The 12,567-nt window shown below is 35.1% G+C and overlaps 1 protein-coding gene across 19 annotated transcripts in view; it reads right to left on the bottom strand.

Annotated features, from left to right (window-relative positions):
- Nucleotides 1-12,567, bottom strand: part of BIRC6 (baculoviral IAP repeat containing 6) — a 286,722-nt gene that overhangs the window by 136,201 nt on the left and 137,954 nt on the right. For all 19 annotated transcript variants that reach the window (XR_008915486.1, XR_458692.3, XM_007476045.3 and 16 more), the window contains 5 exons: nucleotides 11,489-12,051; nucleotides 5,723-5,898; nucleotides 4,740-4,836; nucleotides 4,370-4,564; nucleotides 565-765 (listed from right to left, as the gene is read on the bottom strand). Coding sequence is in view for 17 of the 19 variants with exons in the window: in XM_007476045.3 (XP_007476107.1) it covers nucleotides 565-765; nucleotides 4,370-4,564; nucleotides 4,740-4,836; nucleotides 5,723-5,898; nucleotides 11,489-12,051 (1,232 nt within the window). In the remaining 2 variants the exon portion in view is untranslated. The remainder of the gene's footprint in view (nucleotides 1-564; nucleotides 766-4,369; nucleotides 4,565-4,739; nucleotides 4,837-5,722; nucleotides 5,899-11,488; nucleotides 12,052-12,567) is intronic.

Here is a 12,567-nt window from a genome sequence, read left to right as displayed (position 1 = left end):
GAGTAATACAATTACTAAATATCTAAGGTAGTTTTACTTAAAAGTGATCTAAACCCAATAGATACTTAATATTTATGAAGTGAACAGCACTTTTTTCTGCACAAAAGAACATTACTTATATATATTTCATTATATGGACATATTTTAAAAAATGAATCAAAAGGTATTAATTTGATTTTCTCTTTTTCATTCCAGTAATGAGAGCAAAAGCTTATTCTTCATATAATTAAGTGCAACCTTATCAGTTAGCCACAATTTATTGCTATTTTAAATTATATGGGTTATTACAAAAAAATTTTTAAATGAAGATGCATATGTTCTGGAGGCAGCTGGGTAGCTCAGTGGTTTGGGAGTCAGGCCTAGAGACAGGAGGTTCTAGGTTCAAATCTGGCCTCAGGCACTTCCCAGGTGTGTGACCCTACTTGACCTCCACTGCCTAGTCCTTACCACTCTTTTGCCTTGGAGCACACAGTATTGACTCCAAGATGGAAGGTAAGGGTTAAAAAAAAAAAAAGATGCTATGTCCCTCTGCTGACCACCCTTTTCCCTCCACAATATACTTACTTGCAAGAGATGCAAGGTGAGGTTGGATATGTATCTCTTTTATAAGAACAGCGGCTGGAAGGTGAATGGTTAGGTCACACCAAGCCTCCTCTGGCAAAAATATATAAGACCATGCAGCAGAGCGAGCTCTTCTATGAGGTGGGGTAGCCTGAAGTAATACTTCTGCAGGCTGGGCAGTAGGACTACTGGAAGTGATAGTCCCTAAAAAAAGAATATTTCATATACAAAGTGAAATAAATCGCAATTCTATTATAAACCATTAAAATACATGAATTATAAAAAACATTTCATCACGTCATTATACTTGAAGTGACCCATTATTGAATACTAGGTAAAAAAAAAACCATCATTTAATAATGACACTGATATAATATTTCTAACTTTATTTGTTCTTTGCCGTGAGGCTCTAGTCCCACCATTTCCAGTCTTATACCTTGCACATCACATCCTGGCACTCCTCCTCCCCCATATACTATCTGATCTGATGATACTGACTTTTTTCTGCTCCTCAAACAAGATGCTCCATCTAAAATGGTTGTTTCCACAAGCCTATATAAGTCCTAGAAAAAACTCTATGGAATATAGGGATTAAATTCATGGTTGGATTAAATCTAAGAGAATGTGGTCTTGGATTTTAAAAATGAATACAGCTCAAGTCAAAATGACTTTTTAGCAGCTTTATTTACTAAAAAGAGGGAAAGAGTGAAAGAAAAATGTGTTAGTTGGTACAGTAAGATATCTAACCTAACCCACTAAATATTTGCTCCAGGCCTTGGTTCAACCCAGGCAGGACTAGTTAACCCTCAGCCTGAGGAATGAGGATGGTGAACAAAACAAGGTTTCCACCCAAAGTGGCGTCTTCCAAGAACGGGAGGCCTCTGCAGAAACTAATCTTTCCAGAAGCTAAAAAAAGAGTCAGGTTTTCACTCACCCAAGCTACAGTTCCACGTTTCAGTCTCAGTGCAAGATCCTTCAACAGCTCAAAGATCTGGGAAAGGACCTCCTGACAGGAAGTTTAGGCCCTTTTTTGAGTGATTAAATTAAAAAATAGGCAAGGGGAGAGTCAATCCTGTCTTCACACACCTGCAGTTAGTTTTCCTAATCCCCTTAATTCTAATGTCTTCCTTGTGAGAATTTTTTACAATTTACCCTTGTTTCTACAGTTGTCCACAAATTGTCTCTCCCATTAGACTGAGCTAAAAAAAAAAGGAAGTCTTTTATCTTTCTTTGTATATCCAGGATACACAATACCAGGCAAAAGGGAAATGAGTTATTTATGTTTATTAACTGATCCTCAAAATGATCCAAGAAGTAGAGTCCTACCACCAGTCTTAAACTTTATATGAAGATACTGAAGTAGACAGGGTCTGTGCCCTTGTGCTCAGGTGCATTTGTGCCTAGTGTCTCACAGCTAATAAGTGTTTGATGTCAAACTTCAACTCAGATCTTCCTAAATCCAGTTCTAGCACATGATCCAAAGAGTAACAAAGTCAACCACACGGGTTTATGATGCAAAAAGACTAGTGTTAAAAACAGAATTTTGTATATATAATAAGGGCTAATGTTTTGTGCCAAAAAGATTAAAAATAGATTATTAAATACATAAGTTGGCTGTTCATCCACTTGACACTACCTTTCTATAGCTAAAGTGTCAAATTATATAATACAGAATGGGAAAAAAATGCCTAGAGGTTATGTAATCAAATGAAAACTCTTTATTTTATAGATAAAGAAGTAGTACTAAAGCATTAAGTGATTCCCCTAAGGTAATTAATATTACCATTAGTGTTGCCATGAAATACAGCACCATAGTGCAAATCTCCTTAATCTTGGACTAATATACTGTCAGCATGGAATCTAGAAGTCCTCAAACTTGAAGCCTAGAAAGATTTAATGACCCCTAATTTACTTAGCTTAAAGATGAAAGCCCCAGTTTTGACCTTGTCACCTGAAAGTTTCTCCCTGAGGGGAAAGTCCAACTTCACTAGTCTCAGACTAACAAGAGACCTTAAAGTAGTTTAAGGGGGGATGGTAATCAGGTGTTAAGTATCTCCTTTGTCCCAATGGTTTCTCCCCTTAGACCAAAATCCTTTACCAAGGTGGCCTGGCACTTGGCTGGGTCTTTCCCTTTTGTGTCCATAGTAAAGCCATCAGCCCCTCACACTTTTCCTGGCCTGGGACTTCATAACCATTGTAAAGTAAATCAACTATCCCTCTCATCCAGGGGTCCCCTAAACTTTTTACACAGGGGGCAAGTTCACTGTCCCTCAGACCGTTGGAGGGCCAGACTATAAAAACCAAAACCTAACTCATACCAGGCAGCAGTATACTCAGTGGGGAATCCCCTTCCCCAGACCACTGCTCACCATGCTGAGGTCTTCCCCTGCAGCCCCATATGAGGTCTTCCACTGCAGCCCCATAATCTTTTTGCGCAGCTCCCTGTTCTAAGGCATCATGCAAGGATTATGTCACTGGAAGTAGTACTGTAAGTAAGTGATGCCTTGCTTTGCAGCACTGCCACATACAGTGCTCCTCTCACTGACCACCAATGAAAGAGGTACCCCATTCGGAAGTGCAGTGGGGACCAGATATATGGCCTCAGGGGCTACATGTGGTCCTCGGGCCGCAGTTTGGGGACCCCTGTCTCATCCTTAGACCACATGTTTCCCTAAAAAGGTATTTGAGCTTCTCAACTTTAAGGACTTCTTGGAATTATACAATATAAAGTGGTTGGTGTTTCCAGGGGTCATTGACCAGAGCAACCAGAGAGTTCAGTCCTGGATGTGTGGTAAGCAGCTCTGCATAGAGGCCTAATTTTGCACTGTACCCCTTTCCTTAAATAAAGAGTGTTTTTTTCTGAGTATTTAATAGTTCTATGTTTTTTCCAGTCAACAACACTTTCAAATATACTAGAGATAACAAATCAGAATGTTCCTCATATTAAAAGTGTGGTTCACTTGCTGAACCACATCCTGTTTCATTTATCACTTTCAATAAGATTGGATCATTGACTCAAAAGAAAAAGGAACATTAATGTCACTTAAGAGTTTATTAATAAAAATAAACAAAACCAATGTAGCAGTCCAGGTATATATAAACCTTGATTATATTTTAGGGGTACTAAAAAACCATGCTTATAAGCTACTTGCTCATTTTATCAATCTAAATTCTATGCTCTTGGTTCAGTACTTAACCTTGTCAAATTGAGACCCAGCCCTGAAGCTATACTCTGAAAGACAGAACAGATATCTCAGTATCTTGTTTTATCAATAACAATAGATTAACATAGCTAACAGACAAACTCATATAACCTTGGGCCATATGTATTCCTGATTTTGGACATTAGCTACATCTATAGTTTTAGGATTGGCTGTGTGTATCTTGTGATGATTACCTAAATTGTCAGATCACCTTTGTCTTTCCCCCCTTTTCCTTTTTGTAACCCCAATAAAAATAAGGAGGAAGCTCTTTACCACCAGAGTTCTCTCCCATCAGAGCTTAATTCCAACTAGAGCCTACTCACTGTAAGGCCTACACTTTTGCTATAATTCTCTTGTCTCTGAGACTTACTTTATTTTTTAACCTCTTCTTCCCTCATTAGTCATTCTCCCTCAGTCTTCAACCTCCCTTCTGAGTGTTCACCCACGAATATATTTGTTGGGGTTACTGAACCCCAACAACCAATTCAGCATGCATGCATATGCATACACACACAGACACACACACACACACACACACACACACACACACACACGCACACGCACGCAAAAATATGTAAAGCAGTGAAAAGAAAAGGCTGTCCTACCCAAAGGTGCAAAGTTATGGATTCCTTCTGCATTGTCTGGTTCAGAAGCTAGTACTCTTGCTTTCAGACTACTGTCAGCTGCCTTACTAGGCCCAGAGTCCAAAAATTTCATAATTGTTGACACCATGCTTCTTGCAGTATTTACAATAGCTCTGGTACTGGTGACCATGTTGTTGCAAATAAGTTGAACACCTCCTGAATTCAGAAAGAGAGTTAATGAATTAAAATAATACAAAGAGGACTTCTTTGACATAAAAAATTAACACTCAATGATCACTTACATCTGACAAATAAAAACAAAACTAATGAGGAAATTTTCTAATAATCACTTAAATACAGTTGTTAATAACGGAAGATATGTTTCTCTTACCCATATCATGAAATGCTTTTAATGCTTCACTGGTATCCAACACTCTCAAAATGAACCACAAGAGGGGTTCAGATAACTGGCAAGTAGCGAGAGAGCCCTGAAATAAATCATAAATTACCTAACATCAAAAAGCTTTATGAGGACAATTATATACCTATAAATTCATTCATCAGTCATTATAGCTGTTACAGCCTTAACACTCATTTTCTTTAAAAAAACAAAACAAAACATTATTGCACTGTATAGTTTAATGTTTTTCAATAATACTTGTGGCACATTAAAAAAAAAAGGAATGCAAAAACTATGTGTAGGTTGATTAATTTATACGATAAACCTCTATCCCATTCCGTTCTGAGTCAATAGTTTTATATAAGTATACTCATTAAGCAATTATAATTATTAATAACAACTATATAATTATTCATTAGACATTTGTATTTGTTTAAATAATTGTGTTCTGGTAATTCCATTTAAAAGTGTTATTTCTACTATACATAGTTTCTGGAAAAATAATCACCATGAGCTTTTATACTCTGAAGTTCAAATAAAACTCCAAATGAAAAAAGTTATTTGTTTCTAAAAATAAACTTAAAAACTTGGCTTAAACCCACAAAGGCAAAAGAATACAAACAACTCAATAAAAAGTAAAATATATAAAACAGAATACTGTAATAAATGACAATTCCAATCTGTTTACTTGAGAAATATTTACATTTTTTCTTTTAGAACTAAAAATGTATCAAAAAAATTAGACATCTTACCCTCATCAGATTATGAACAGATTAATATTTTTCATTTAGATTTATAATACATTCTGATATCAATTAAAGAGGATTTAGTAACTTAAAAATTTTAAACTCAATCATGCATACTTTCAAGACAGAACCTCCCTATAATAATCTAAAGTACTTCCCTATTATTGTAGCAAGGTGATATTTAACAGAAAACAAGCAACCAGTGCAATCTTCATAAGAATGACTTACTTGTCTTCCCATATAGCCACAGGCCATATATGTTAGAATTGGCTGCAACATGACTTGTACTGTGGTAGCTTTTTTGCTCAGGGTAGTAAGTATGGTGAATAATCCATCACCAACTGATATTGCATCTAATCCACCATGAAAGTTTTCGTGTTTGGTGAGGTGTAAGCCACTTGCACCTAGTATTGAAAAAAACCCCACAGCTTACATCAAATAGATATCCATCTTAAGCAAAGTAAACAAATATTACATTAAAACATAAAGACCATTTTCCAAGTAATTCTGACAAATAACATTTTCCCATATCAATTTAAAAGAGGCTAAAAGTTACTCCAAAAAAACAGTGTAAACTTATTGCATGGAGGTAAAAACATGCAATGACATCTGCCTGAGACACTAATTTCTGCCTTCTAAATACTTCTACACTTCTGGTTAAAAAGGAAGTTAAAAGGTTTCAGGTGCAGCTAATTAAGGAGGATAGATTTTTTTCTACTGGTTGGAAAAAACTAATGAGAGTATGATTTCAATAAGGTACTAACCATTCCTATGAAATCTGGACAGCATTAAAAATATTTGTTAAATATTACATTAAAACATAAAGCCTATGTATTAAAATAGGAAGAACTGAAACTGCATGGATAACTAAAAACAAGTAGAAATGTGGTAGAGAATGTAGATTACCTACAGAAGGTCACAAACATGGCCAAAAATGGATACCATGAAGCTTATCAACAACACAGTTAACTTTTTCTCAAAATTAGGTGGTGTAATGAAAGGAGTCAGGAACGGCCGAGTTCAAATACAACTCAGGCACTTACTGGCTGCCTTGCACAAATCACTTAATTTGTCTGTATCAGTTTCCTCAACAGCAAAATGAGGATAATATCATCTACCTCCCAGAACTAATGTAAAGATAACATGAGAATATTTGTAATGTGCTTTGGAAATTTTAGATTGCTACATAAATGCTATTAAAATTATTCATCATTATGATTATTATTGTTTATAACTAGAAAGAAATGTCATCAGTGCAGTGTTGCTGAGATTAATACTTGATTATGTAGTGCTTATCAATTTTATCAATGAGTTCAATAAAGAAATGGACTGAATTTGTAATTAATTTAAATAGAACAATAGTGAAAAGAAGTGAATATGTAAAATAATAGTTGAATTCAAAGGATTTTAACAAACATTGGGACAAAACTATTAATTAAGCACAAGTATGTGATGGGCGAGATGTGGTTTGACAACTATCAGTCAAAAAGATCTATAATTTTGAGAAAAAGTTCCAAACAAATCTACTAATTAACAGTAACCAAAAAAGTTAAGAGGAAATGTTATGAAATGTACAGGTATACTACCCAGATTAAGACTGGTTACAGTTATACAATACTCTTAACTATTATGGTGATTTCTAAGTGCCACATTTTAGGAAAGAAAGTGACTTGCTAGAGTATATCTTGACAATGTAGTATAGTGGAAAGATCCTGGAACTTAAAAGTCAGAAGACCTTAGCTCAAATTCTAATTATGTCACTGCAAATGTTTGAAGGCTACCATATAGGAGAGAAATTTTACTTGATCTTGATTCTAGAGGGCAAGTTATAGAATTACTGGATAAAAATTGTTAACATAAAAATCAGAAAAATTCCTGGCAATTATTGCTGTCCAATACCGGTGTTAGGTTTCTTGTGAGTTCGTAACTTTCTAGTCATTGAAAATCTTTATATGGAGGTTAGATGAATATCACCTCAGGTTGTACAGAGCATTTCTAATTAGATAGAGGCTGAACAGGACCTTTCTGTTTACTTCAAAATCTCTTGATGCAAAGGAGCTAGGGACTAGAATATAAAATGGTTCGCCAGAGATTTGATATTCTTTAACAGTAAAAATTTAAAGGAGGAATAATAAATATTTAAGGAAATGTTAAAAAGAAAAGAGGAACTATAAGGTAGTGGAAGTTCTAGTACCACTATTAGAAAATAGCATATAGTAATGAATGGTGATTCCCTAGAGAGCTGGGGACATATACACACAATAGCCATCAAATTCACCAAATATTTTAATTTCTTGACATATATGGGAATCAACATAGCAAATTAGCAATCTGTCTAAAAGTCATCATTTTACCTGACAATTCCTTTCAGTATCCTTTGCTAGATTGCATCCCATTGCTTATCTCCTAAATATAGATTTCCCTCAAGGTTGTGTCTTCAGTTCATGCCTATTCTCTCCATACTCACTCTTCCTGGGTTACTAGTTCTCATGGGTATAATTATCACATTTGTGCAGATGCCTATAAACACTTTTCTCTCTAGAGTGGTACTCTCTCTCTCTAAACATGAGATCTATATAACTAGTAGCCCAGAGAACATCTCTAGCTATCAATACCCGTATAAATTCAACATGTCCAAAAGTGAACTTAGCATCTTTTATTCCTAAACCAAACTCTCTCCCAAAGATATTTCAGTTTGCGGACTGAGGGTAGAAAGGGTATTGCTTTCCTTCCAGGCAACTTTTGACTCACGCCTTTTCCGTATTTTGGCAATTTCAGGTCTAATCTTAGTGATTTTTATCTGTTCTCTATGTATAGTCTTTCAAAATCTTGACCCATTTCTTCCTTTCTCATTCCCATAATTCTAGTATAACTACTATCTATCTCAGGGACTCTTGTGCCAACCTCTAAGTTGGCTTCGAGCTTTTATTCTCTCTCTCTGCTCCAAACCATTCTAATATAGCTACCAACCAATCTTAATAAGGCAAGGGTATTAGGGTGTGATTTATAAGAGCAAAAAAACACCAATCATCTCATTTGTTATTTCTTATGAAAAAATGAAATAAAAAGGCATTCATTCATCCATCTATCAATGTATCTATCTTCTGTACTTTCAAGAAAAAAGATTTTTTTAAAAAAAGAAAAGAAAGGTTTATAACTGAAAATACAATTAAAAATGATGACATTATGCCTGGAAAATTCCAAAATAATAATGAAATGGACTATTAGCTTAGAACAAAAAATTAATATTAAAAATAAAGAAACCAATTCAGTATCATCTGTTTAATTAGGGGAAAAAAGTCTAAGTAGATAAAGAAAAGAAACACTGCATGCAACTGCACGAGCTCTAAATGAATCTGGCTAAGATGGCTGAAAATGAGAACTGAATAAAAAGTAAAGAAACTGAATTTAATCATCTTCTTTTGCCCTCTCATGAACAGAAATCACTATATAAGCAATAGCATAATGGAGAAAATGCTAGGATTGGGCTTAAATTCTCCTTCTGGCACACAGTAGCTTGTGGGGCTCTGAGAAAGTCATGTAACCTCTATGAGACTCAGTTAGCTCAACAGAACTCATATGAGTCAGAGATGTGTTACAGCCATTCGTTTATAGAGGTAATTTCTATAACAAAAAGATTCCAGAAACTGCTTAAATAGGAAATTGATTGATCTTTTCTTTTTTTGCAAGAATGTGCAAAAAGATCTTGTAATATGAGCTCACATGCAAAAAAATTAGAATAATTAAGGATGAGATAGATTTTAAGTAACATCACCTCTTTAAAAGACAAAAAATTGCAGGAGAAAATAATCTTATTAAAAATATGGAGGAATACTTCATTGAGTTATATCATCCTCAAGGCAGCAAGTATTTGTTAAAGGTTTCCAAAATATAGAGGACTACATACACAGACACAGACCATGGAATTGACCTTGGAACTAAGAGCAGCTTGAGATCAGTCCATATTTATTAGGTTTTTTTGTGTATGGATGTACTTCTTTTGTCATTAAAATTTTATCTAAGCAAAAACAAAAAACAAAAAAACAAAACAAAAAAACCAACAAAGCCATTAAAAATGGTATATAACTTATAATCAGAGAGATGCAAATCAAAACAACTGTGATGTATCACCTCACACCTAGCAGATTGGCTAACATGACAGCAGAGGGAACTAATGAATTCTGGAGGAGATGTGGCAAAGTCGGGACATTAATGCATTGCTGGTGGAGTTGTGAATTGATCCAACCATTCTGGATGGAGGGCAATCTGGAACTATGCCCAAAGGGCGCTAAAAGGCTGTCTGCCCTTTGATCCAGCCATAGCTGGGTTTGTACCCCACAGAGATAATAAGGAAAAAGACCTGTACAAAAATATTCATAGCTGCGCTCTTTGTGGTGGCAAAAAATTGGAAAATGAGGGGATGACCTTTGATTGGGGAATGGCTGAACAAATTGTGGTATCTGTTGGTGATGGAATACTATTGTGCTCAAAGGAATAATAAAGTGGAGGAATTCCACGTGAACTGGAATGACCTCCAAGAATTGATGCAGGACGAAAGGAGCAGAACCAGGAAAACATTGTACACAGAGACTGATACATTGTGGTACAATCAAAGGTGATGGACTTCTCCATTAGTGGCAATGCAATGTCCCTGAACAATCTGCAGGGATCTATGAGAAAGAACATTATCCACATTCGGGGGGGAAACTGTGGGAGTAAAAACACCAAAGGAAAAAACAACTGCTTGATTACATGGGTTGAGGGGAATATGATTGGGGATGTAGACTCTGAATGAATATCCTAGTGCAAATACCAACAATATGGAAATGGATTCTGCTCAAGGACACATGTAATACCCAGTGGAACTGAGAGGAGGGGGTAGAGAAGGGAGGAAGAGAATAGGAATAGAAATAGAAATAGAATAGAATAGAAAATGATTTTTTTAAAAATTGGCCAAATTAAAAAATTAATTAATTGACATTTTTAAAATGGTATATAAAGGTGCAGCTGGGTGACTCAGTCGATTGAAAGCCAGGCCCAGAGATCCTGGGTTCAAATCTGGATTCAGCCACTTCCTAGTTGTGTGACCTTGGACAAGTCACTTAACCCCCATTGCCTAGCCCTTGCCACTCTTCTGCCTTATAACAAATATACAGTACTGATTCTATGATGGAATGTAAGGGTTTAGAAAAATGTTATATCAAAGAATATATGTGTACACATTATTTTTCCTCTTGAAATACTCGGCAATGTATGATAGTATCTGAGAACAGGACCACAATATGAGTTGCATTTTAATCAATCTAAGGAAAATAATTTTAGCTTAAATATTAAGAAAGAGTGACTATCCTAATAACAGAGAAAATCTGGATCAAAAAAGAAGCTTTTGCTAATATGGTTTTCTCTTAACAAATATTAAAAAGTAAATTGTGACAAAGCTAGAACTGATTTCCTATCCTAATAAAATATTCAAATAACCAAAGAAAATTTAATTAAAAATAGCATATACTCTCATTGTAAATAGAAAACAAAGATACTAACAAAGAAATGACCTATGTCCCATAAAGTAACTTTGTAGCTCACAAAAGGAAAAAGTAGAGAGACTCATAGACCATAATACTAGCCTTAGTAGTTACTTATACCTTAGATAGCTTGATACTAGGCTTATTTCTTTCAGCAACTTATTGCTATTTGTTATTTAAATTGACTGCCAAAGCAGTTAGATGAAAAAAAATCTCATCAATCAAATTGCAATACCTAGACTATTTTTCAAAGGAAATTAAAATGTAAGAGAATAATAATATCTAGAGCCAATAATATTAACTTTAATAAAGCTTAATGGATACAAATTTGTGATCAATTCTGTTATTTAAAAAAAATTTTCTAGTAACAATGTCTTCTTAAAAGCTAAACTTTTACTATAACCCAAGGAACATGCTTTTAGTTTTACTAAAAACAATCGCTAAGAAACAACAACAATAACAAAATACATACCAATTATCATTGCCATAGCACTGCTATTACACTGGCCCAAAGCAGATAAAATCTGGCTCATAATTTGTTGATTGGCCAACACTAAATCAGCCACATATGCAGTAGAACCTTGGGTACTGGAACTGCTTCCATTGCCATCCTTGCCTCCTGAGACTTTTTCTTCATCTGAAACACTGTCTGTGGTACTGGTAGCCACTGGAGCTCGAGCACTGTATTCTCTATTACTTGAAAGAGGTAACTGTACCAGAATATTGACCAGTTTTAATAAATCAAACATAAGCTGATCCCTTGTCATTTCTCCACATACTGCTTTGGCATCACCTGGACGAATTATGTTTGCAAAGAGTCCCCCAAAACATGCACGAGCACCTACTGAACTGTCTGATCCACTGCGAGACACCACTTTGTCAGAGCAAGTAATATAATGATGCACTAGAAATGTAATGGATTCGATAACAGCAGAAATAATGCTGACAGACACGACTTCAAAATTTTGCTCCAGTGTGAATTCTAAGAGCTTTACTTGAGCATCCAGAGGCCCCTGGCCTGTCTGAAAAGCACCCCTACAATGAAAGAAAAGTAATTTAAGGATATACACTGGTCAATCATTACTGAGACTACTTTAAAATAATTTATGAATAAGCACAAGAAATCAAAACTGAATGTTTCAAGCAACTTTTTTATTTGGCATTTGGCTTAAATTTTAGGCTAGAACTTTTAAATTGATTACAGGGGCTCTCTTTTCCCCATTCACTCCTTTCCTTTTATTTTAAAACTATATTTTAGCCACCTAGAAGAAAGATTTTCCTTTATATTTAGTTCAGATAAAGAAATGCAAAAGATGGCCTGGTAAAAGGCAGTGTGTAAGTTGGGGAAAGAATCTAGATTCACTCAAAATAAAACTACACTTGAGCTTCACATGTCTTAAAATTTGGCTTTAAGCATCAGAACCAAAAGAGCTTTAAAGTAAAAAGAGATCACAGTGGCCATCTAGTACAAGGTGAAGGTAGATATCTTTTACATAAAAAATGATACATATTCAAGGCAGAGACTATTCCAAATCAGCTGATTTCCCATTT

The sequence above is a fragment of the Monodelphis domestica genome, chromosome 1 (genome assembly GCF_027887165.1).
Source record: "Monodelphis domestica isolate mMonDom1 chromosome 1, mMonDom1.pri, whole genome shotgun sequence".
Taxonomy (NCBI): domain Eukaryota; kingdom Metazoa; phylum Chordata; class Mammalia; order Didelphimorphia; family Didelphidae; genus Monodelphis; species Monodelphis domestica.
This window is presented reverse-complemented; position numbering and strand designations above follow the sequence as displayed.